Source organism: Dermacentor silvarum, chromosome 11 (genome assembly GCF_013339745.2).
Source record: "Dermacentor silvarum isolate Dsil-2018 chromosome 11, BIME_Dsil_1.4, whole genome shotgun sequence".
In the NCBI taxonomy this organism is placed as follows: domain Eukaryota; kingdom Metazoa; phylum Arthropoda; class Arachnida; order Ixodida; family Ixodidae; genus Dermacentor; species Dermacentor silvarum.
In genome coordinates, this window is record NC_051164.1 from 64,983,390 (window position 1) to 65,009,935 (window position 26,546).

The 26,546-nt window shown below is 47.4% G+C and overlaps 3 protein-coding genes across 3 annotated transcripts in view; 1 reads left to right on the top strand and 2 right to left on the bottom strand.

The window, feature by feature from the left end:
* The window catches only part of LOC119434134 (RING finger protein 11), a 29,172-nt gene extending 17,551 nt beyond the window's left edge, over positions 1-11,621 (bottom strand). Inside the window, exon 1 of the mRNA XM_037701457.2 lies at positions 10,945-11,621. Coding sequence (XP_037557385.1) covers positions 10,945-11,055 — 111 coding nt within the window. The 5' untranslated portion in view covers positions 11,056-11,621. The remainder of the gene's footprint in view (positions 1-10,944) is intronic.
* A 1,767-nt stretch (positions 11,622-13,388) lies between these two features.
* LOC119432625 (zinc finger protein 678) lies at positions 13,389-21,314 on the top strand. Its single transcript, XM_049658335.1, has 3 exons — positions 13,389-13,398; positions 16,209-16,511; positions 20,992-21,314. The coding sequence occupies exons 1-3, from the start codon at positions 13,389-13,391 to the stop codon at positions 21,312-21,314; spliced, it is 636 nt and encodes a 211-aa protein (XP_049514292.1).
* Positions 21,315-25,388: 4,074 nt separating this feature from the next.
* LOC119433911 (transcription activator BRG1-like) overlaps positions 25,389-26,546 on the bottom strand; it is a 60,028-nt gene continuing 58,870 nt past the window's right edge. Inside the window, 1 exon segment of the mRNA XM_049658624.1 lies at positions 25,389-25,752. Within this exon segment, the coding sequence (XP_049514581.1) occupies positions 25,675-25,752 (78 nt within the window). The 3' untranslated portion in view covers positions 25,389-25,674.

Sequence of the window (26,546 nt, forward strand, 5' to 3'; positions counted from 1 at the left end):
GCGCGATTTCGCCAAAATCACGACGGTTTTCGTACACGCTCCAAGGCGGCACCGCGAAGAGAACCAATATGGCGCCGGCGGAGACAGTGTCTCCACCTTGAACGCCTGGCTTGGTATCGAGGCGCCCTAAGAAAGAAGTGCGATCGAGGAACTCCGGTGCCGTATGCGCCTTATACACGAAGCGTTCCGGCGGTGCCAATATAAGGTGGGTCGCTACATTGCCTCGCTGCTAATCGCATTAACGTCGACCGTCGTTACTGAGATGGCTACTGCAGCATTTTTTTTTTTTCGGACTCCAGACGAGGCCAGACATACCGAAGGCGCGAGGTGGACGGCGAAAAATGACACGCCATTCCACTGCTGCGATGGTGGATTACCAGCGAATCAGTTTAGCACACGCCGTGAAAAGCGGAAGGAAACTAGGCACGCAAGCGCTCAGAACGACTACAAAGAGAGGGCGGTACGAGCGTATACACGTGGTTGACGCGGGTCGCACAGCGGCAAATCTTTAAGAAACCCTCATAATCTACCCGAGAGTCTACTGGCATCGAAAACGGCCTACTGATGACTAATCTACTAAAAATGCATATGCGAGTGATGAGACTTACAAGCTTTCGCGTGGAATAAAGCGATTTTGCATCAAATTTTGCAGCTGACTTTTTGCACACGCAGATCTGTCGACAGACACGATAAATGCATAGAGCCCTAGCCACAGACAGCTTCGCTGCAAAACGCGTTCCTGATCAGAGGACGGGTAACACGTAATTAGCACGCTATTTAACTGAAATGTTTCTGCAAGCTTTTAACACCATTCACTCTTGGCACCTCACCAACTGGGCGGCGGGAAATCCGCGTACCGTGGCCTTATGCATATCGCACAACCTCGCTGATTAGTCATCGACAGCCTGCAGCGGCGTCACGGGCACCGAGGCACGCGAAAACAGCTTGTCTCCAAACAGTGACTGTGTTTGCAAATGCAGCGCAATCGTGCGCTCAGTGCTGGGGCAATAATAAACAAAATGCGGACTCGCCACGCTGAGCGATCCGACCCAAACAACACTGCGCACCGCGGTGCGCCGCTCATCGACGTATCTCAGTGACGTCACGGATGACGTCGAGTGACGTCGAGGGCACGGCTATAGCGTGCTCAGTCGTGCTACTGAGCTCGAGGTCGCAGGTTTCTCATTGATTTCTCGTCTGATTTTTCCTGTTTGAAAACAACGCCTTCCGTGGCTAGTTACCGCCAATTTTCCGCATCGGACATGTTGTTTCTGACATCTGTTTCCAGCCTCTATCGCGGGGCCGATTGCGAGGATAGTGCAGTCTAAAAGAAGCGCCACTGTGTGATTTGCCAATGACCCTCCTTTGACGACATCTTAGGTATGTGCAACTGGGGCCAGTGGGTATGTATGTGATGACTATGATGTTAATTGTGGTGATGAAGACGATTGTGATGAACCGCTGATAACGGATGACAAATAGATGGAAAGCGATTCAACACCTATAACTGACGTCGATAAAGCGTTGTCCCTCCAGCGTGCACGGTTCTCCAAATAACTTATAATACGGTTCGTACACCCCAAACTTGCACGTGACGACATTGTCTTTCATGGACTTCGTACCCATCCCAGCTGCGCATACAAAGCTACCGGCACTCGGCGCATGCGCTTTGTACCCGTCGCAGATCGCTTGGAAGATGAGGCCCCCGCGGGCGCACACTTCGGCCACATCGCAGATCGCTTTCGAGATAGGCGCCCGCGCGGCAGCTCCTTGAGCAGCAGCCGCAAGGCTGCGGTTGCCGGCTCACCGTCGCACGCTTTCACTCGCACACACAGCGTACGGCGCGCGGCGACGGTTTTATCGCCGTTGGACTTTATACGGAACCTCACGGCGACGGCGAAAATGCGCTTGGAGTGTACATATAATTGCTATCGCAATAAAAAGTGTGGCCACATTGCGAGATCCAAAATCACCCTGGCTATAGATAACATTTTCCTAAAAGCGTCTCCACTTTTTTTTTTTTTTTTTTCCCGAGAAGTCGACGGAGTTGGACTCGCTGACTGACAGGGCGAGGCTTGGAAGAAACTCGTCGAAAAGATAGGACCCTGCACAGAACGCGACACTGCCGACTGAAGATGAAAGACTGTGTACAAAGTCCCCCTGCATGCAAGACGAAACACGGCGACTCTACTATATTCCGCGGCCGAATGCGTTGTCACGGCAACTGACACGCAACCGCCACGCGGCTTCGTCTATACCACCTTGCGCAAGTCGAAGCCAGTCGCAGACGCTTCGCGCGTTCATTTATTTATTACTCGTAGTATTTCGTTTGGAGCGCAATCAGAAAATTTGGCGGAGGGAGGTGACAGCATGCAATCTATACCTGTAGCCGCCACCCCAAGGACAAGAGACGTCGCTAGGGGAGAGCGAGGCTAAAAAGACAGCTCGCAACGCAATCGCTGCCACCAATTATTCGCGGCCTCGATATATACAAGGGACGTTTCGCAAGCCGGCCATATAATGCATACAGCTCCGGCTGGCCCGACAAGGAGGAAAAGGCGCGAGAGTGATCGCGTCCTACGTACTATATACACCTTCCGGGGGGGGGGGGGGGGGGGGGGGGGGGGGTTGCTCACTGCTTCTTCCTTCTACCGGTGACAGAGAGAGGACAGGGACAATGCGACAGTCGGAGGAGGAAAAAAGAAAAAAAGAGAAGAAAACACCTCGGGGTACGGAGGACAAGTTGCCGTCAGCAACAAGTCACGTGACCGACAGCTTACCCGCCGGGCGCGAAGCCGCGTACGCTTCCCCCTAGGTGCAAGACAGAAGCGTACGACGGCGGTTGTTTTTTTTTTTTTTTTTTTTTTTTTTCGCGCATACGTGACTGTCTTACTTCTTTTTCCCCATTTCCGGTCGAGACATTGCCATTGGATTGTCTATTCGCCTTCTCCGCATATCGAGAACCTGCGTTCGTAATTGTATTTCCTTTCTTTCCTCCGCGACACACGACGTAGTTCCAAGTGACAGAGCCCGCCAGTAGTGACAACTTCACGCATTACTCAAGCAAACAAGCAAACACAACAAGCAAGCGACGTTACGGCAATTCGTAGGCGGTTATTTTCCTTTGTCACAGGAGAAAAAAAAGTAAAGGTCGTTCGCTCATCGTTTATTAAAAGCAGTCTACGTAGGGTATTGCGTGTCCTCGTCCATTACCCTATTGTGTAATGCCACATATAGCTCCCGTCCTAAAGAATTACCCCATCCCCACGATGTTTTAATTCTCATTATTATTGTTTCGACATACACGAAAGTTCCCTTCCTGTGTTGCGTACAAGTGTAGATAACCGTGTTAGTATATGATTAATTCGCTTTCACGTCCACCTCCCTTGTTTTACTGCTTTTTTTTTTTTCTTCTTCCCGTTTCTTCGTCCACCTCATGTTACGCTGTCTGCCACATTTGCCTTTCTTGCCCATTGTGTTTTGTGCATTAGTTTTTAAGCGCACCAGCACAAAGGTTTCACAACTGTTCCTATAGGCGCTATGATAAACATTTGAACTAAAAATTAAATGCCGGGATCTTACGGGCCAAAACGACGACATTTTTATGAGGCACGCCCGTATATTGAGGAGACTGCGGATTAAATTTAGACCGCCTGTGGTTCCTTTCAACGTGCACCCAATGCGCGGCGGCGCACGGGGGCGTTCTTGCATGTCGCCACCATCCGAAATGCGGCCGCATTTGATCCCGCGCCCCTCGGGCTTAGCAGCGCAAATACATATGAATGATTGATTAATCGTTCAGCGGAGTAGCACGGGTATGAGCGCCTTCAAACGCCAGGCTGGGGCCGTGTTTTTCCGAGGATTCCTCATCTCTGATTGCTATATCGTCCGCTCCGCAGCATGGCCGATCCCGGAGACAGCAGTGCATGCGCGGCTTCGCGCGAGTCTAATGAATAAGGTTCTAATAAGGTCTAATGAATAATGAATAAGGCGTGAATAAGGTTGAATTAAAGCGAAAATAATAAGGAAAAGGTTAAATACCAAACACGGGCCCTGCCCTTCGCTTTCACACACACAGGCGCAGTACAAATGCAAACAAGCGAGAAGTTCAAAGGAAGATGGAGGCTTGAAGCCACGGAGGAAGGAAATTAAGGCAGCGTTATAAGTCACGCCGGAGCCAAGAGCCTCCGTGAAGCCGTTCATTTTTTATTTATTATTATTTTTTTTTTCGCTCCTAGCACGTCAGCCGGGCTCCCCTCTCCCCAAACGCTCTCCGACCCGCGGCAGAAGAGGCGGAAGCCGTACCCAACAACTATTCGGCGATATTGCAACACTACAGGCTCGAACACCGCGTGTACCCTCCACCGCACCCAAACCTCGACAAAGAAGAAGGCGTGATCCTCAGACGCCTGCAAAGCAATACGTACACTCACGGAACTATAACGCACCGCCTCTACCCGACGCTCCACGGCTACCTCCGCCCTCTCTGCGACGTTCCCGACACCCTGGCACACTTGCTCCTGGAATGCCCGTGGCATGAAGACAGCGAAATGCAGTCGGAAATGGACTCGAACCGAGCACCATAAGCAAACGAAGACCACCTAGTCGAAACGTGGGTGGCTAAGCTCGCCCTAGGGGACCTGGAAGACCAACGACAACTCGTCGCCAGGGCCAAGAGGGCAGTCGAAGCCAGAGGGTTCCTGGACTAAGGAACCTTCCCACCTCAGGGTCATACCGGGCCTCGCTCGGGATTCGTTTCTTTCTCTCTCTCTCTCTTTCGCTCCTAGCGTCGGCCCAACACGTGACCTCCGAGACTCGGTGTACTGGCCGATAAATGTTTGGTTCCCGGTACTTTTTTTTTTCCCCTAAATCGACGCGCACTTGTTAGTCTGTGCCCTGCTACGGTAGCTCCGCCGTATAGCTCTCTGCCTGCAGAGCGGGTGAGCTAAAGCCTACCGCGCGCTCTCACGTGACAGATCACGTGGTGGGCCGACTCGTGTGGCTTCAATCGCGCTGCCGCAACGGTCCCTTCCTATGGTTATTTCCTTAATTAATCCGTGATTGAAGTGAATCGGATAGATCGATCCAAGAAATGTTGCTGGAGCCAACGCTTCGACACGGCTACTTGTCGAACAATTTCAGACCATAAGGCCTATATGGCCACTTGGCGCAAAATGGAAATTAAAGAGGCCGGCAGCGCTCTTCTTCAGATCTCCCCTATTTATTTCCATTTTGCGCTGAGTGGCCGTAGGTGTTACGGTCTAAAATTGTTCAGTATGAACCGACTAGCCCAGTCACATGCACTACTGAGTTACATTTATTCTACTTTTTTTTTTTTTTTTACGAATGTTCAGAACTTCTCGGACGTCAGCACCCTAATAAATGCACATGTCTTGTTCGGGGCACCAAACTCGGCCTTGACGAACGCAAGCCCCGAGTCGAAACGATGGCTTCAACAACCACATTCCTAGCATTGCTGTTGCTAAGGGGACACTAGAGACAATTGAGCGCCAAATCAGAACTTTAGACTGGTAAAGTGTTATTTCAAAACTTTTATTTCGCGGTCACAGACTGATTACAGCCGAACCCGGATGTATCGAATATGAAGGAGGTCATAAAAATAATCGCTATATAGCTATTCCTACACGTAAAACAAATATTTTGTACACAAATTCTAAGGGGATTTTACTGCTGTTCGTTATACACAATAATTCGTTATATGTGGGTTCGATATATCCGGGTTCGACTGTATTAGAAGTGAAAATTAAGGTCAAAGTTCTTTTTTTTTAATTTGGCGTCGTGATCCCGACGATGGAACATCACTATAAAAGTTTTTGAAACTCGCTAAATTCAGTCTGATTCTTTAATGATGAGCTGCATAATCCATATTTAGCAACAACCAAAAATTAACTGAGCCCATGAGAAACGCCATCAAAATCCATGACGTCACGGCGAGTTAGTGCGGGAATTTCACGACAGTGGCGCCACCGGTCGTTGGTTTATGAGTTTTTTTTTTTCCCTGGATTATTGTAAGCTTTTGCTCAGTAGTGTAAGAGTGATTTTATAGGAGTACTGCTTAGAAGGGCAATTAACTAATACAGCTGATTATTTTTTTCGCTTTGGTGCCATTTCATTCACTGTCAGAGCCAGACGAAGTCAACATAGACGAAGTCAATATAGGGTTGGTGTGGGGCCACACCAACCCTATACCACATTACGTGGGAGTGCACGCTACACAACATAGAACACCATGACACGAACACCACGAGGGAGCAATGGGAGGCACTGCTGTCCAGCTCGGCCCTCGACGACCAGCTCAAGCTGATCCAGAGAGCAGAGAAGATGGCAAGAGCCAGCGGAGCCCTGGACTAGGGGCCCCGACCATTAGCGATGCCCCATTGGGGCAAGACAAAACTATCTTTGGATTAAAGTTTATCTATCTATCTAAGTCAACATACCACGACAACAGGGACAGCACAGGTGGAGAATTACTCCGTTTTTTTTTTATTGGAATGTAGAAATTATAAATAAAGGTAACTGAAAGTGGACGAAAATAAAAGCCGGCTACAGGTGGGATACGAACCCACGTCCTCGCATTAAGCCCGTACGATGCTCTTACCGATCAATTCACTGTGTATCACAAAACAGACGCGTCTAAAATTAATTCTGAAGTTTTGCGTGCCAGTACCACGATATGATTGTGAGGCACGCTGAAGGGCATGCGAGACACTCCAGGTTAATTTTGACCACCCGGAGATTTTTTTTTTTTTTTTTTTTTTACGTGCACCTAAATCTAAGCACACAAGCGTTTTTTTTTTTTTTTTTTCTTTTTTCGCGCCCCCACGGAAATGCTGCCGCCGCCGCCGGGATCGAACACGCGACCATGCTCCGCGACGAAGCTGCAAAGTTCCGTCGACAACACGGAGACGACTCGCGCTTGTCACAACGCTCGATCTTTCCAGCTGCTGCCTCTGACAGCGCTATCTTTTTTTACGATGCGATTCGCTCTCGGAATAGCACCCTGAAAAGGCAACAACGTAGACAGTGCACGCTCGCGTTAGCGGGGGATAAAAAAAAAAAGGAAAGGGGAGGGGAAGGGGTTGGAAGCAACGGAGGGTGAGACTACAGGGCTAAGTGGCGCTTGAATCACTGGTACCATCAAAAAGAAAGAAGACAAAAACACTGGAACACAGCGCAAGCACGCGAACTTCCACCTTTCTCTGCACGACCGGTTCTTCCGACAAATGTTTACAGCTCCGGCAGTTGACTAAAAGCACGCGATACGGTATATCGTTTTACAACCGTGTTTTCTTCGGGGCTTGTTTCCTGGTCGGCTGTGTAAGCGTGCAGTATAGAAGACTCACGCGTTAGGTCAACAGATAGTGAACAGAAAGCGCTTTGGCGCTATCACGGCGTCTCGAAATAGAAGGCGAGGCTATCGGCGTCTGTGCCGACTTGGGACGGCGGTCGCATCATTCTCCAGATTCTGGAAAAAAGGTTATTATAACGAGACGGAATCAAAAGAACAAGTGTTTGTTGTTTTGATTGCCGTCTTGCCATATTGGCGGCGAAGCTCACTGATTATTTTTTTTTTCAAGCGCTTAGCGACACCGCAGACAGGGAGGGCAGTTCGATAAGGGCGGTTCCCATCGGACTTGATAACAGCGTTATCGGAACATACCCGAACCAGTGTAGCAGGCCCCCTGGCGTGTACGCTAACCAACGCTCCTCGTTTCCATTGAGTTAACAGTGAGGTTTAAAAATTAAACTATGGGGTTTTACGTGCCAAAACCACGATCTGATTATGAGGCACGACGTCGCGGGGACTCCGGAAATTTGGACCACCTGGGCTTCTTTAACGTGCACCTAAATCTAACTAAGCACACGGGTGTTTTCGCATTTCGCGCTCATCGAAATGCGGCCGCCGTGGCCGGGATTCGATCCCGCGACCTCTTGATCAGCAGCCCAACAGCATAGCCACTGAGCAACCACGGCGGGCAAGAGTGAGGTTCATCGTGTCCGTTATTGCGGTAAACGCAGGCGGACTGGGAGGTTTACCAGAGGGGAGGGGCGTAATCGTGAGCTTTAGAGCAGTCCTGCATGGTGTAGCCATCTGGTGGCGCAGAGCTGTGCTTTCGCCTTTACTTTCGCCGCTCAGTTTCCGTTGAAGCGATAGACCGCACGAACCTTCGCTCGCTGCTGCTTATGCGCTTGCTCACGCCAGCGTTTTGACAGTGGTTGTCTGTGGTCATCGAGTGTGATCTATTTATGTTTGCTTGTGCGCGCTGACACCGTGCTTGTTAATTCAGTTAGTAAGCAAATGTGTCCAAGTTCATGCAGCCGATAAAACTACTATCCCTACTCCGTATAGCTCTACTAATTTGCTATCGCAATTGATGCTTCGCCTATCGGGCGAAACTGCAACTTTTTATTGACCTTGGTATTATGCAAATTTTTGCTTTGCATAGTCATAATGAGTTTGGCGCAAGCCTAAACTGTTTCTCTTCCGAGAGTTACTGTTTCTACTGTTAACTCCTGGAACATGACAAGCCCCATGCTATTTTCATCGTAAGCACTGCTGGCTTTCATTTTTTTACCTATTCTGCACATACAATGGTTCCAAGAAAGATATAGCTTGCGCAAACAATAAATTTTGCCGCCAAGCTTGTTACTGCGCGAGAAGACAGATTTCAACTATCCCCCACAAAAGAACCCATTACTGTTTGCTGTATCGCATATGATACAGAAAATGTTTGCCTCATACAACCACCCTAAAGTATTTTTCGATCGAAACTTCACAGTAAGCTAATAAAGAGTGAATAAACACCCTGACATTTCTTGAGGGCTGATTTCAAGTGTATGCATTGTGGAAATAACCTGTTTATTTACGAATCTGATGCAGATTGTGTGAAGACCTGCCGCCACACATTTTCTTTTTTTAAAGGGAAAATAACGAACATAATTTCCAGTGCTAACGTCACTATGTATTTCATTGCTAGAGTACATAATTCTGGGTGAATATACAGGACTTTACGATTCTGTTATGCTAGAAGAACTAAAAAAAATTAATTATGGGGTTTTACGTGCCAAAGCCACAATCTGATTATGAGGCGCACCAGTAGTGGAGACGCCGGAATCATTCGGACCATCTGGAGATCTTTAAATTATGGAGTTTTACGTGCCAAAACCACGACCTGATTATGAGGCACGCCGGACCACCTGAGGTTCTTTAACGTGCACCTAAATCTAAGTACACGGGTGTTTACTTAGATTTATGGGCACCAAAAGATTAACTTAAACCAAAAGTTGAAAGTAACCTAAAAAGATTACTTAGATTAACGTGCACCTAACGTACACGGGTGTTTTCGCATTTCACCCCCATCGAAATGCGGAGTTGTTCTATGCGTATCGTAAATGATACACCATGCGGTTCGGGGTTAATCCCTTTTGAATCCAATTACACACTTGATTTTGGCTCGCGGTGTACGCGCGTCCGCATTGGACGCGCATCGTTCATGCACATCGTTACCGTTTCAACGGCGCATGCGCGCAGGGGTTATCCCCGCATGCGCACTTGAAGGAAGCGGCCATCTGTTATCGGCAACGCTACACCGCCGTGAAACCATGCGCTGAATATTTACCAAGCGTCTTCTGCTCACGTTCTGATCAGCACGCAGAAACTCCTCATTAAATCGCTATCCCGTGACTTCAGAAAGACCGACCGTCTGCTGGCAGAATCGAAAAAAAAAAAATAAAAGGAGGCCGGGCAGCAACAATCGCATAATTAGAAACACGTCCCGAGACTGCGCTGCTCTTTCAGCAACCAGCCCCAGCAACGGCGTGCTCTTTCATGACTCATCGCCGCCGTCTGCGCACATTGCGTGCGAAAAATGCGGGAATCGCAGCAGCTGCTCGATGGGAGCAGCTGACTTTTTTTTTTTTTTTTTTTATGTCTCCCGCCGTTAGCCTCCTCCACCAAAACACCCTACCCTACCACCAGCTTTCCGACAGCCCGCCCGGACTTTCTCGTTGCATAACGCCCTAGAGGCTATTACAGAAAGATAACACAATCAACTACCAGGCACTAAAAAAGGAAAAGTAGTACGCCCAGACAAGCGGACGTAGAGAGATAAGGCAGAACAAAGATAAGAAAATTAGGCTAACTAAACGAGCGCAATGTCGTATGCTGAGCGCGAATGTTTGGAACTATTTTTTTTTTTTTTAAGTTTGCTTCCCTTCTACTGAACGATTATCGCGGCGTCAAATAAAAAAAAAAAGGCAAGAAAGGAGGAAGGGTGAGAAGAGAGAGAGATACGAACAGACGGGAGCAGAGGCTATGACGGGTGTAACCAAAGAGATAAAAAGTCGCGATCCCAGCGCTGCCCATTCGTCCAGCGTTTTGTTTTTATCGCTGCTCAAAAAAAAACTTACCAAGAACAAGAAGACCCAGTGCTTTCCTTTCGTTTCATCACGATATTAAAAGAATCCCCGTGCATCTATTTTATCCACGGCTCTCTGGAGCGGCGCATTGCATGGCTGGCGTTCCCGTGAACAGAAGAACGGCGTCTAGACGACCAATCTGACGCCGAGACAGTGCGGCGCTATCGCATTTCATACACGACCTCGCTCGAGCCACGACAATCGTACACGGGCCGATCATTAAGAGGAAACAGAGCAGCGGTCGCCAGAAGTAAAACAAAAGCGCGCCCGAACAAAGCGAGCAGGCGCCCGTGACGGCGGATGACTCGACAACCAGTTCCAACCGAAACGCAACTGGTCCAGACGAGGCAGGGAGATACCTACACAGACGCTAGACAAAAAGGTTGCGGCCCATTTTTTTTACGAATTAAATGCCGAGTCCCATGAAAGAAACCACGCAACTAAACTTTGCAGGCTTCGTGCGAGGCGGAGCGCGCGCGACAGAAAGCACACACACACACACACCTGGTAAGGCGGCGGGGGTCCGAGCTGATCAGCTGACGAGTCCCTTGTGCCTTGGTTATCCCTCAGCAGCGAGATGTCATCGGACGACATCGACTTGAGGCAATTTCCCATGGCTGGCCGATGTGTGGGGGTCGAGCGCGTCGCTTCAGAACATCAGCAGCTGGCAACGGCGGGGGCCGACGGCTCTCGGAAAAACCATGATAATCCGGGAACGCACAACACACCAGCGGCGGCCGTCCAAGTCGTCAACGCGTCTGGTGGCAGTAGGCCTAACGTCGAGACGTGACATGCCCGACGACGACGTCGTCCGTCGCGTTTCGCTCGTCGGACTGGCAGGAAACTCAGGGCTGTTTCCGAGCTAATTTGGCACTCCCCTTTGCCTGGAAAGGGTCCGAAGACTCATCGCAGGACGTGGGAAAAGAATTTTGACGGCGCCTGCCTGAGCTTTTAGACGCTCGGCACGACTGATACGCTGATTTTTACACTCTCGCTCCTTTTGAAGTTCTCGTCGGGTCGCCTTTGTTTGTCACAACACTCATCGAATCGCCCAGACGGCGCGTCGCCTTTTGTGTCGGTTCGCCGGAGCTGGCGCAGGCGTCACCGAGGAACACATAGCTACGCGCTGTCGATCAGCGGGCAAAGCACGAAAAAGTCATCGGCCGATGCGTCTTCGGTCAGCAGCGAAAAATAACAGTAAACATGACCGACGATCACTGCGCGAACTCGGCGGCAGACAGCGACCGCTGCGCCTCGCAGCGGTAGCAGCAGTAACAAACTTTTAAATTTTCTGTTTCGCGCAGAAGTAAAACACATAGGTTTTAAAGAGTATTGAACAAATGACAAATTAGTCTTTAGATAAAAGGCACCTGTTCAAAACTGCGTTGAAATAAAGCGAATTTTCGGTCGCGTGTAGCTTTGCGTAGCAGACGACAGGTTACTGAAAAGCATTTGGGAAGTGTTGGGCAGCAGCTCTCGACGACAGCAATCTACACACGTCCAGTGATTATAGAACGCTTTCATCTGGAGACCATGCAGAGGACAAATGTCAGAGAAGTCAGAGGCAGGCAGTCACCCTTGCGACAAACAACGCTGCCGTACGGAGGCAGGCCGTCGCCGATGGCACGCTCCGCTCAGAGTCAGCAACCGCCGTTCCGGGCTCCTTACCAAGCACCCCCTCGAGCTGCAGCTGCACCAACTAGGGGCCGAGGAGCTCATACGGCATCGAGTGGACCTAGGCCAGGTATACTGAAGAAGCCGAAACCAAAATTAGAGCAGCAGCAGTCGCAACAACAACCTGTTCATCAACCCAGCGCTCCACTTCCATCGTGGAGGTCAGCTTCACCGCATCCTCGGGCTTCCCCTAGTACTCGAGCGGGTCCCTCAGTTCAGCGCCCGGCGGCCGGAAACATCAACAGAGCTCAGCCAGTAGCTCAATTCCTCCCAAAACGAGATCCGTCGAGCACCGCTTACAAAATCCCGCCGCAAAGTGAAGTCTCCACCGATAATCCCGTAGCGGCAGGACGAGCTGTCAGCGACGAAACTGTCGGCTTTCGCATTCCGAGCTACGGGGTCGCTTCGGTGAAATGCACCCGCGGCTTGTGCGAAGTGTTCGGCGTGCTGGACAGCGTGCCCACCGCGAGCCGCCAGGGACTGACTAAGCATTTCACGCTGAGAGAGGAAAGGTCGAGCGTCAACTGCATCTTCTACCAGATGGACAGGCCTCTCGGACAACTGAAGAAGGGCACTCTGCTCCGCTGCGTCGGCTTCATGAACCGAGCCGGACAACTTTCCGTGGTATCCACGCGTCCGGCGACGGATGACGAGAAGAAGTTGCTCAACGTGCTGTCTACGATCACTGCTATGTAACGCAGTTTGACGGCCATCCATTTATTTTAATTTCTTCCAACGTCGAGAAGGCTCAACGTGCTGTCTACGATCACTGCTGTGTAACGCAGTTTGACGGCCATCCAATTATTTTAATTTCTTCCAACGTCGAGAAGGACTCGGCGTCCCTTGTTTGTTGCGTTCCCGCAGCATTTGTCACTTCGTTTTTTTTTTTTTTTTCAAAGTTCGTTAATAAAGTTTTGTTTATGCCTACACTTTGTTCGTTTAATACCGGCGTCACACGGAGACTTTCGATCGCGATCGAGCACGATCCGGATCTAAATTCTCAACTGCGATTGGCTCTCTCCTGCAGCTTAATTGCGCAAAATGTCCAATCGAAATCTATAAGTTCAATCTCGATCGCGAACGAAAGTGCGCCGTGTGGCACCGCGTGACATCTGTATTAGCTCAGGAAAACCCCCATTGACTTTCATGCAGAGACATGGGCGTTCATGCATGGGTGTTCTGTGACAAAACCTCGCGACGAAACCGAAACTTTGCCACTAACGCCACTCATTTCGAGGCGTCACAAAATGGAAATGACCACAATGAAAAGTAACATGGCTGCAGGTGCCGTATTTGACATTGCGGCAGGCGTTTACGTTGAGAAATATCACGGATATATGTTTTTAACGCCGTAAAGGCGCCCGCTTGGCTTTACTCTCGCGCGTACCAGTACTTCGGAGTCTCTCGAATGGTTCTCACTGTTCTGCGTCGGTGGAGCGACCGATTGTGTGAGCTTGAGAAACCGTGACTCAAACGACCAAACCGATTTGTTTATTCGTGCTCGGCCAAAGCATGTGTGTTCCAGAGTGATTAACGAAGTGTTCTTTGTTTATCGGCCTTTTCATAACGCTCGTTATGGCTGGATGTCCAAACGAAGACTCCTGTGGACTCGGTCCGTGCAGTGAAAACGCGAAGGACATTACGTTCTTTTCTTGGAGTGCTTTCTTTTTTCTGTTACCTGCCCTGTTCTTTTTAACTTTGTCGCGTATTACGCCTGTTTGCGAAATATTAATCTGATTCGTTAATTCTCGGTTGCCTGCAGTTGTGCGTTTACTGTTTAGTACACTGCGTAGAGCTCTTGTTGAAGCGTCCATCTGAGAATTAGGTGCCTGTACTTGAGTTAAAACAGTAAGGGGACGAAGCCTGCAGCGTGCCAATTTTACACAGTACGGTTTCCATCGCATTGCTTATAGCAACTACGTGCCGACCTAAAAATAAACTAAAAAAAAAAAAGTGCTCGAAAAAGAAAGGTGAAGCTGTGAACGTTTCGTGTTGTGGTTGCGTTGCAACTTCTGTGGGACCGTTAATTACAGTCGCGTTGCTGCAAATTTTCGATCGCGTTCACTGAATGAAACATCGGGCCGCGTTAGTGAAAGTCTACCGTGGCCTCTTGCAGAACATACTGTGGCGGTATGCGTGCCGGCTTATATACCGGTGTCGCACGGAACACGTTCGATCGGGATCGAATTTCTCCATCGCGATTGGTTCATTTGCGCAGGTTGAGGAAAGGAGCCAATCGTGATAGCGAAATTCGATACGGGACGGGCCCGATAATACCGGTGTGACGTATTACAATAACTTTTTTTTGCTTTCTTTTTTTTTTCCGCCTATCGCTTATGTAATTTTTTTTTTTTTTTTTTTTTTTGGTGATGCACTTTTTTACCCTCTCTCCCCTCCACCCCATTTTGTTTTATAGTACTGTGGCCCAGCGATGACCTAGTGCTTTGCTGTTGTGCTTTGACCAAATGGGAAGGTTTATGTGGTGTTGTGACGTACAAATTCATTAGCACATACCTCTGTTTTGTAGTACAGTTTAAACACTCAACCCATGGTGTCTTTAGTACCACCTGCCTTTTTTTTCTTCTTCTTTGCATTAGTCGATTTTACTAAAATTGAAGTCTTCTGTAGCATTTTCTCATTCCTTTCGGTGTACTTATGTTCATGCTGCAATGTGTCGACGTGCATTCTTAGCTGAACTGTGTTTGTGTCACAGGATGCCGCTAAAATACAGGGCCAGTATAATGCAACAATTCATTTGGGTCATTTGTTTCATTTGCTAACCACCAACTAGCTAGTTCTAGCGATGATGTAGGCAGGAGGCAATACAGGCCAGCAACGAAGTGCAAGAAAGCAATGGAACTGAAATTGAATTGTTATATTATTCCTGCCCTGCAGTTTTTTGTTTGCATAAATATACAAACTGCCTATTTTATGTTATTAGTAGATAGTCCGCATGTGTATTGTTGTGTGATTGCCGAATTATTATTGAAAAATTAGCAGTAGACATGAATGGAGCAACCTTAGAAGTCTATTTGTGTGTGTGTGACCATGCAAAAGCAATATCATTTGTCATTGCCTAATCACTCGGATATTCATGCATAAAAAAAAGAAAGCGCTAAGAAGTTTGGTAAATTTTTTAATGCACATTTTTTTTATTACGTAGTACAAATGAACCTACTTGATGTTGTCCCAGCTACAGCTGAAGCGTGTTAAAATGAATTTGAAACAATCAGAAGTACAATACCAATGGTGGAGTTGCATAAAATCATGATGTGTTTGCATTTGCTGAGCAAATTTTGTGCTGTGCCCAAACAAAGATTTGCTTTGTTATGAGACTTACCACTTTGGATCTGGTTCTTAGTTTCATCATAGACCGTAATTATTTTTTAAGGCTAAGTTCAGTGGTGACAACACCACACAATTTACATTCGTTTCGACATATCTAACTGGACTTAAACTTGTACTCAAAGGGGTCCTGTGACACTTTGTAAGGAATGGGCAGAATGAGTCTTGTATTGAAAGACGTGACCTTGTGGATATTTCTGTTTTTACTCTGCTCAGAGCTGTGCCTGCATGGAGTACTGTGTTTATTTCCTTGCCCATCATCGTGCTGAGCGTTGGTATTGGCATAAATTCCGAGATTTGTTCATTGTGCTGCCTGATCTCAGAGGCAATAGGTGTCAGCACATTGGTATTACATGCCGCCAGCCTTTTGCCACTGCCTCATCACTCGTAATATTTTTTGGGGGGGTTTTGGATCAGCAGGCGGCACCGATTAGGCACGGTGTGAACAGAAACCTGGCTGACAGATGTCGTGCCTGTTGATGCGCCGCAATAAGCACAAGTGGCAGGGGTTTCAAGAAGCCGATCAAAAATAACAGTAAGCAGTCTTTCAAGCAAGAGCACAGCAGCCTGTACTGGAATGATGTTTGGCTCACGTGTTCGTGCGACGATTGTCCAGCGATGAGGCAGGTTTACTTAAGACTTTAAGAGAGTGTCGCAGGGCCTCTTTGCTTGGTCTCAAAGACAGTTGTTGCCAATGGGTTGCGCATATTTGCACCTGACGGCATTTCTCCATCTGCTATTCTGTGCAGACGACAACGCCATCATTTTGGGATCCGTGTACTCCTTAGCGGAGTGCGTTGAGCCCCTTCCCGATGAGGAGGTCAGGATACAGTGCCCGCACTGCTCCTACAACTGCACGAACCGCGCCTACCTGCGACGCCACATTCGGGTGCACACGGGCGAGCAGCCCTACCACTGCACTTTCTGCTCGAGGAGGTTCAAGGACCGCAGCAACCTCAACCGGCACCGGCGCTGCCACACTGGCGAGCGTCCGTACGAATGCGAACACTGCGGCCTGCGTTTCAACCAGACCAGCTCCCTCAAGACGCACTGTGCTCGGACAACACAAGCAGTGATGACGCGCAGTGGCGTGTGCATCGTATGCACTTTGCGTGACGTGCTTCGTGTACCCACAGTCAACCTATTGGAGAGCTTTTAGCATGATGGAGACCCGCTGGTGTAGTTTTTAAGTATACCAGAAGGCAAAGATGTGAACAGCAGCAGCGGTGGTCACATCTTGTGACGCTACATTTAGCCGAACCTATTTATTGGGACGGCTGACTGTATTTCACTTATCAGCCGACATACACGTGACGCAAGCGACCTAATTATTGCCAAGGAACTTGCGCGTCTTTTGTATTTGAAAAAGCGAAGGGTCTTTCAGTGAAAGAATGCCTCTAGTCAGTTATGCGGAGCGGCTCAAGATGTTATCGCAAGTGCTGCTGTTCCTGGGTGTTCATTCTTTTATTCACTTATGTGCTTGTACATTATCGTTGTGCTAAAATCCTCTTTTTTTTATCGACCTTTTCCTTTTTGCTTTCGCACCACCTCGCCCTTGTGCCGCTATGGCAATACAGTTCAGCTTTGCATACAGAACGTGCTCTGTGCTTGAAAAGGACAGCAGAAAACTTCATAAATGGCGAAATTCACTTCTGTACACAGCGGCGGGATATCCGTCGTTTCGGGTGCAGACTTTAGGCGTTCTTTCTTTCAACGAAAGTGACAGCTACGCATACTTTGCCAAAGATCTTTAGCACGTTATTCCAGTCTTCTTGAAACCTCCCAATACCAACAAGTTGTACAAAGCAGAGGCATGCAGTGAAGCCAGCTCCGCTGGGGTTCACACCACGGGATCTCTCGAGAACAAGTAATGTGCCTGTTCTCACTAGTTTCTGGCAATTCTCACGCGTTTTACTTCATCAGTATTGAAATTTGCTGTCTGCTTTGCTTCCATACCCTTCTTTAACTGTCTTTTGCCACACTCACCCTTTTGTTAACGGAGGATGGCATTATTGTTAATGCGTGGTGTATGCTACTCACTTATAGAAAGTGTGAGGCACTTTTCTCCAAAGAAACTGTGGTGTTGATATGTATGTTGGGCATTACAGAAAAATATATGATACTCTATGTCACAGTGTGGCTTGCGCTGCAGTGCTGAAGACTTCACTATTGGGAGAAGACAAAGAAAAAAAAATGCATCATTACGAGCACGCGCTCGTGTTAGTCCTATTGATAGCGTTTTGCCCTGCGCATTCTTGCATCAGTGCAAATACCTTTCCCAAAACAATACGATAAACTGCCATTTGAAGTGCCCCTCGCCCAGTCACAGCAAAAATTTTATTTATACAATGCAAGTTATTTTAAAGCACAGTTCATAGAGTGTTCTACCACAAGAATTTTTGAAAAGTGCTTAGTAGTAGCGGGAAGGTATCAGCGAATAAAGTGTTAATGAAATCGTGTGAGGAGGTCAACTGCCCTCCTCTCAGTAGAAGCTCTCTCCTGTTGCCTCGATCAGCACCCGCAATTGACGTTCCTCCCGTTTTCTTCCTAATCGGAGATGAGGGCTGTGACGTTGTCCCTGCTGGTGGCAAGACGGCTTCCTTTTAGGAGGAGAGTGTGTCAGTTTCTGTTCAATTTTTCAGCCATTCTTGAGGCCTGCATCAGTGTGTTACCTTGCACATAATCGTCCCCTCATGATTTGAGCACCGTGTTTGTTTGCGATGCCCAAACCTGGTGAGGGACACTTTGCTTAAGCTGTCACAGCTCTGATTCATGTTTTTGATTGAAGAAGTCTATACTGGCTAGCTTAAAAATTTTTTACAGTGGCCAGCTTAGCTCTGTATAAGACGCTCAGTAAGTCATGTTTATTAGGCAGGTTTTTCAACTTGTTCATCAATGGCCATAAGATTACATAGCAAAGAGAATCTATACTGCAACTTTTTTTTTTTTTTTTCCATAGACACGTGAAATTGCTCACAGAATGTGTGTGCTCAGTCATGGGAGAGGTTCACGATTGCCTTAATAGCGTAAGGAAGACGACGCCACAGGTGAAAGAGCTTTTACACAAGAACTTTTATGTTTTTGTGTTGGCGGTTAGAAAAAGCACTTTTCGTTGGGAACAAACTGTAGTTTGAAGTCAGCGTTTGTCCTGTCGTTTCCTCTTGTTGACGTCTTACTTGTGTTATAAGGCAATCATGCATATGTATAAACCCGCCCAAATTTCAGTTCTTGTATGGGAGAAGTTATAGTCTAAGATAACCTTCATACTTGGAAACCGGTGTTTTACGCTGTGCAGTAACAGTCCTGAAGTGAGATTGTGTTTATTTAAGGAAAGTCATGTCAACAGTAACTTACAGGCACACTTGCCAACAAGAACGAGAATGTTGAGTCAATTTTCCTGCCATTGTTCTTGTGTCTGTCAGTTACTGAGATAATTGTAGAGATTTTGTTAAATGCAAAAACGTGGAATTGAGCGCATGAACTTTCCTTGGGTGATATGCCGAGGCAATGAGAAGCATGAATAAATTATTCACATTTACTTCTGAAAATTGTGCAGTGAGCCTGTCATGACTAAAGGATTAGATTTGTAAAAAAAAAAAGCTCAAGCTTACGTTTGAGCTGTGCTGCTTGCTAAAGAACACTAAAGATGAATGTTAACTTAAGCTGTTTTGCTAAACTACGCTCCTGGAACACCAGAACAGTCAGTATTAGTGTAACTGGAGTCCTGCTAAGCCGGAAAAGATGTAACAATGAAGGACAGGTCCGAAGTTCTCATGTCTGCTCGTCGTGATGTTCCGAGATTTGGACAGCATCTGCTCGGGACTCGTTAATAGATTGTTGAATAGATTGTTGATAGGATTAAATTGCATCCTAAAGGAAACAAACACTCAACCTAGCTAGTTAATAGAACTCTTTCTGAACAGAAAAACAGTCAAAACACGAGAATATACATTGAAATACGTGACATCATGTAACATACGAGCGCTGCAGTTGGCGCACAGAATACAAAAACGTTAACATGTTCCTTGCATTATAATTAACTTCTTTCTGCTGAAGACAGGCAAATCGACTCTTTAAGAAGAACTTAGAGTAAATTAACGTAGCATTGCTTTTTAGAAATTTCTAAGTGGGGGAGGGTAGTGGCAAATAATGGTTCTTTGTGACCTCATTCCGTTTGCTGTTTTTGTCTAGTGTCATGCATGCTGTCTGCCTCTGCTGCTGAACGTTAGTGTGGCCATTAAGTTACAACTGAAAGGTGGCCTAGGTGGCTTTGTGGTTTTGGAAACAAGTCCATCAGTGCTAAAGGTCGACATTTGGTAAAGAAAAAGCAGACAGGATTAGTGCACGTCCCGCCTTCTTCTCACCTGAAGGTTTGCGGACCTTAGTGCTGGCAGATTTGTCTTTTAATTGGCCGATGAGTGGGCTCGCAGTCTACTTGGCCTTCAGTATCTAAATGTCCATAGAATCCAAGGGCTGCTTACGCGAAGCCTAAACCTTGAGTAAATTAACCAGTGGCTAAAAATATTTCGATGGTAGAACAGTGCAGAAAGCAAGGACAGAAAGAACACACACCACAAATCGTTGTCAGTTTGTCTTCATTTTCTGTACTGTTCAACCTCAAAAGCCATGTTGAATCACATAGTCCTGCGTCGCATGCTTTGGAGAAAAAGGCTTTGCAGAAGTAAACAGCTTCTGCCTAGTGTTTTTCCCCTTTGTTAGTTGGAAACTTGCTGGCATATCACGTGAAGCCTTTTAACTGCGAATAATTTGCCAGTGGGTGAAATGGCTTCGCACAAGCATCCCCTGCACTAAAAAACTTCTCCACTCAAAACTACAAGCTGTGTTCTCGTGGTACTTCTATATTCAATAACAGAAGCTGCTGTTGACTTGTAATGTCTGTTATTGCCTTAATTGAATACTGAAGCATTGTGTTGCACTTCATGCAGGTCGTGCCTAGATAATAGACCAATAATGGAACAAGATAACTTTGATGTAGAACGCCAAACAATAGGTATTTGCACATTAGAGCCGAAGTTGAATCTAGATGCAGTCCTCGGAAAGACGGGCTGCCATATTGATGGATAAACCAATAAGAACATTGCCCTCGGCGTGCTTCATCTGGAAATTTTATGCAGCAGTGCAAAGTAACTTTTCTATTCTTTGGCAAGTACAGTTGTGCAGAGGACTTGTACATCTGTGTGGAATAACTGGTAAATTTAAAGTTTAGTACACTTCGCTATATGCTAGACCTTGCAAAAAGGATCTGGCAGTTTGAAATGACTTATACATTAAAATTATGGGTGTTGGTTTACCCATCTATCATTGTAAAAGTTCCTAGCTGTCACGTCATTATGGTCATCTGGTCTTCGTAAACACTAAACTGAGCTTCCTGCTTCATGTACTATTTATTTAGCATTATGCCATTTCTTTGCTCGGAGGGTGGTAACAGGCCAGCTCTGCGACTCCACTGCGTCGAGCAGGCAAATGCACATAGTTTTGCTCTCCTTGTGCAAAGTTGCCTCACTCACGCAGGCGCCCTGGAAGTTCTCTGGAACGCGAGGTCGCGGCTGGCCCTCGACACCATCCGCAACCGGCGCCTGATCCAGTGCGACCAGTGCAACTACCGGTGCAGCAGCCGCAGCTACATGCGTATCCATGCACGGGTGCACACGGGCGAGCGCCCCTTTCGCTGCAACATCTGCCCGAGCGCCTTCACCGACCCCAGCAACCTCAACCGGCACAAACGCTGCCACACGGGCGAGCGGCCGTTTGTGTGCCGGCACTGCAAGCAGCACTTCACCCAGAGCAGCAGCCTGCGGACTCACATGCTGTATCAACACGGGCACATAGAGTGACCGCGCTTCCTTCGGGTGCCCACCATTCGGAGGCCCCTTTAAGGAGGCGAACCGTCGTGCCACGTTTCAGTGCAACATACCGGATGTCGCCTTTATTTCTGACGAGACGATGCCTACCTCAGAGACATCAGCAGCACCACTGGAATGCACCGGTGCTGCCTTTACAGTAGAACCCCACTGATACATCCCGTTCGTGGTGTTTTCGTAGCTGCTACATCATGTTTTTGTTGTCCAAGCACAAAGCCTCTGTGCTGCTAGCTTCCCTGCACTTGGAAGTTTGTTGGCACTTATTTTCTTGTGGTTTCGTAAAAATCTCATCACCAGCGTTCTACTGCAGTGTCCGGTGATAACAATGCTGCACTGCTGGGCTTTTGGACTGCGAGACAGTGTTTCCTCGAGTCTTCCTTCAAGACTGGTCCTTTCCAACTAGTGGCACTAGGCCCGACGCCACCAGCTTTAGTCACTATTCCTGCTTTTTTTTTTTTTTTTCTTCGTATTTTCCTTCTGTGCTACAGTATACTTTGTCAACACTGCTCTATGCACATGGGAAGGTGCAAACTTCTGTGTCAAAGTACGCATCATTCTTACCGAGTCAAGCTGGTTCGGACCATGTATGCTGATAGCGCTGGCTGATCAACCTGCACCTGACGACACGTCCTGGCAGCGATCCATCTTGACATGCAGAGTGATGTGGTGCAGGAATATGGCTGACAACCGCAGTCTGATTGGCTTGCTCTATCTTTAGATTTCCCAATTTGTCAAAATTAAGGAGTACTGATGCACATTTTCAAAGTTTCAGAAAGCTGTGCCACACTCTTCACGCTTGCAGAAGGAAAGCACTTAGTGTGAAGTTTGGGAAACATGCGGCATTTTAATTTGATACTAAAATTAGTCTCAAATGCCATAGCCGGTGTCATCGACACTATCCCGGCGTCATTACACGGAGCGAGACAATTGCTGATGTCATGTGGCAATCAGGCTAAAGGTGCGATGACATATAAAATAAATAAGCAAGAGTGCTGCATGGCATTTCTTCTGGCAGTGCTCGTGTGTGGCAGCTGCAGCAATTGCAGGAATTGTATAGCAACATCCTAATACACATCTACTCCGTGTACCCAAAACGAAAGTGCTTTGTAGAAACATGCATCCTGTTAAATTATTTATTGGGCACTCTGACGCCTGCATTTTCATAGGGCTCACAGGGCTTGGGCCTTCACTTAACGCACACTTGCACAAAGAGTAACAGAGAAAGTGTCGCATTACTACTCCTTTAAGACTAAGTAGTACAGTCGTTAGAAGAGCAGGACACTAGCATATTGCAGACTTTGCCTTACATAATGAAAGTATTGCATCTGCGCAACTTCAATTTGTGCCAAAAGCCACAGTCCATAAAGGAACTGAAAAGGAACGGGAAAAGTGGCTGCCCCGTATTGGTGTAAAACTGCACTGTTGCGTGCACTGCTTCATTCATTCATGCCTTCATTCATTGAATCCCGATTATTTATTCACATTGTGCACCAGCTGCAGTGTCACCTTCCTCTGGAATACTGATTCGCGTTGTTAATGAGACAGCATAGTTAATGTAGCTGTTCCCAATAAGAAGCATGCAAAGCCTGATGTGCGCATGGTGCATTTGATGCAATGCAAGAGATGAACAGCTCTCCACGATGCACTGTGTTTTGGCGCCTGCTGCATTTAGCCACAACTTAGTTACAGCCACATTGTTACAGGGTCAAGCTTGTCAAAACTCTTCCTGTGTAGACCTACGGTGCCAGTGGCTCAAAGGCTCCCGTGGTATCTATCAAAGTCTGTACCCTTTTGTTTTCGCCAACAGGTCTTTGAGAACTGCTGAAAACTGGAATTCTTGCAACTCCAACCATGGAAAAATAAAAGCACTGCAAAGAAAAGCTTTGTGACGCTATGGATCTTAGCGCGGCATGTACAAGTTCAATCGGTGCTGAAACCAAGAAATTTTTATAAATGTGACCTGAAAGCTAGGCAGCCTGCTATATTGCAGTGTGCTAGGGCTGCCTTTTAGGCAGAGCTGCTGACGAATGCTTAAAAAGATGGTCTGTGGAATGCCTATAGAAAAGTTGGCTTTAAAGTGGCTGCAAGCGGCTTCCCCACAGGCCCTACAAAAGGAGCACGATCATGAGCACAGAAATTTACTGTAGTATGCAAGCACTCTGCGCGCTCAGCTCCTACTCTCACTTTTACTTTTCCCTCTTTTCCATTCTCATGTTTACATTATTTCCCACCATCTACCTTTCTTTACACACTCCAAGACACTTTGCTCTGGAGCAGTTCCAGTGTCCACGACGATGCCCATGACAGTCAGCTTTTCTTCCCTCCAGTGAGAGGGATTCAAATGATAAATAAATTGTTGGGCCTCTTCGGTTAGCTGTCCCGGACAGTCCCGGAAAGTCCAAGACGTGGCATACGTAACACTCATGGGCTGAAAGGAGCGCCTCGGGCAGTCTGGGACTGTCGGAACGGATAATCGAAGAGGCCCCCTCGTTCAGTTCGTGCGCGAGTGGAACATGACGCGGTGGCACTAAGTTATCTTGTCAGCAGCTTTGCCTTGGGAGCGCGGTGACATTCAGTGCTGCTTGACATCACGCTGGTCCACATACCGAATCGGTGGTACTGTCCATTGCTTGAATCTAGCTTTGGTAGCCATTTGCTTTGCATCACATAAGCACTACAGTAAATAGCATGTTTGTGTTGCAAGGATTTACTGCAACGGCTGTCTGAGGATGGTAACCCACTAGTTAATTAAGATGGGAAAAGAGAAGCAGCAATAGTCCTTGAATACATGACCGTAGAAAAATAATCTTCAGCAAGCCTCTGTCAGGTTGTGGGGGTGGCATCAGTTGTGTGTGTGTTATCGTGAACTTGGCGACCTTATTCGATTGGGGACATCCAGGTCTGTTGGCAACACTAAGGAGAAATCAGTTAAGGCAACATTACTTTACAAAGTGACGTGTGTTCATGTCGTGCTTGTTCGGGGTCTTAGTTTCTAGTTTAGAGGCTTACAAAATGTGTAGCATTTCCTTTGAGGCTAATATTTGCCAAACACCAGTATAAAGTTACGAAGAAAATGCAGTGCAACCACTTTGAATTCGTCTTTGAAGTTTGCTACTAGGTTAAAGTACTGCCACCAACAGACTTAACCCAAATGCGCAAGTGATAGGTTTGCGCAACAGCCAGTGCCATGAAGCGATGGTGGCAGGATCCAAGTCATCCCCACGAACAGGCATGTGGCACCTGTTAACGGCAAACGTAATCAACCATTTTGCCAGCTGCTGCGTTTCAGCCGCAGCGATGACATTTGCTATCGGCAGGTGCCGCGTCGGATGCAGTCTTGAACCCAGAGGCCCATGTCCTATGGCGCCGGCTGCTACGCGAGCTGCACACTCGTGTGCTCAAATAATACTTGCTACTCAGAATTGCTACTGTAAACAGCAGTTCTGGCCTAACGGTGCACTACACTGCACAAGCAACCGAAACACAAACTTCAAACTGCTGCAAAAACTCGAGAAAAACATCATGAAAAAAAAAAAAAAAAGTTTTAAACTCCCTTCGAGCGTATTCCAGGAATTATTAACTCTTTCACATGCCTACGCCATGTGCTATAACCAATGCAATCCACGAGATGATATTAAATGCTTGGAAAAAGAAACAACCGGACCTTTTGCCAGATAATAATAAGGCTGAAACAGCTAGGGCCAGTTGTTTGTTTATTATGCGAAGTTTGCCTGCCAACAACTCTACAGAAACAAAATTCAACCAAACCCTGGCGCCTTCAGAAACAGTATTTGAGGTCTGCTCTGTATCACCATACTGATGCTTGTAGAAAACAGCCATTGAAGAATATTACTGCATGCACCGGAGGGGGGCAATTCTGTAAGCCTGAGCTCTACACAAACCTGATTGTTGATAAGAGTAGAAGCACATTTACGACGCTATACCAGGGTCAGTTTTTCCTGCAACAGTGCTTACGATTCAGTTGCAGTTTTCACTGTGAACGCTTTCTCTTAGGGAGTGGGGCCCATGGATGTCACGGGACAGTGCTTCAATTTGTGAGATGGTAGCAGCTGTTTATTCCCATTAGAAGCGATAGAAACATGATACAAAGGCCAAGAAACAACATTAAAGAAGTTTCTGAACAAACAGAAGTAGGCCGTGACGAGAAAACAGAAAAAAAAAGAAAAAGAAGAAAGTTGATGTACAAGGAAACAGAACTGATGGGGAGACTCTCTCTCTGGCATCACAGGGTGAAATTCGATGGACACGATTGATGTGGTGCAAATGAAAGGTGGAAGTAAGGGTGATGGGGGGGGGGGGGGCACGCTGCCAACTAGTCACTTTCTTCAGTGTCGTCATCGTCGCTGATGTACCGCCGCACATGGCGACTCTTGCGCTTCTTCGTCTTTTCCTGTAACATCCGGCAAAGAGAGGCATGCGTCACAAAACGAAGCAGCTGCATCAAGAAGCTTGTCACTCGGCAGTATTCACAGGCATGGCGACACTTGAAGCTCTTCCTTGACTACACCAGGGCGAAAGGCAGCGGTGCCCCGCAGTGGCTGATTGATTGATTGATTGAATCATTGATTGAGTGATTGATTCACGAGGTTTAACATTCCAAAGCAACACTGCCGTCGTGGAGGGCTCCGGCTTAATTTTGACTACCTGGGGAACGTGCACCTAAGTCAAGGTACGCAAGCATTCTTGTATTTCGCAAAGCTTAGAATGCGGCGGCAGCCGGGAATTGAGCCCGAGACCTCGCACACAGCAGCTTACCATCGTTAGGCACCGAGCCAAAGTTGAAGTTGTGACTTTAAATTAAATTATGGGGCTCTATGCACCAAAACCCCAATTCGATTACGAGCACCAATAACGCTACTCAGCCAGTTCATGAGGTACTTCCAGTGTCCGTTTGAAAGGCACGAAGAAGTGTCTCTCAAGCAATTTCTTGTTACAGGAATTGCAGAAGAGCATTGCTTAATTAAACACAGTGACTAGTTCAACTGAGGGGCCGTTCCACCTTCTGCTAGGTTGAGTCGAGGAAGGGCTTCGAGCAGAGGCTCATTCGTGAATGCAGGGGACCGTGTCTTTCCCTCGGCGAAAATGGAAGGCATTCAGGTCATAATTCTGCTGTTCGTGCCGATGCCTCAGGTACGGATCATACCTCAACGTTTCAAAGCAGTGGTTCTCAATTACAGTATTACT

Excerpts from the sequence above, each read along its gene's own strand:
- LOC119432625 (XM_049658335.1), top strand. Across the intron at positions 16,512-20,991 it reads CAGCTCCCTCAAGACGCACT|GCGCCCTGGAAGTTCTCTGG; the intron begins GTGCTCGGACAA and ends TCACTCACGCAG.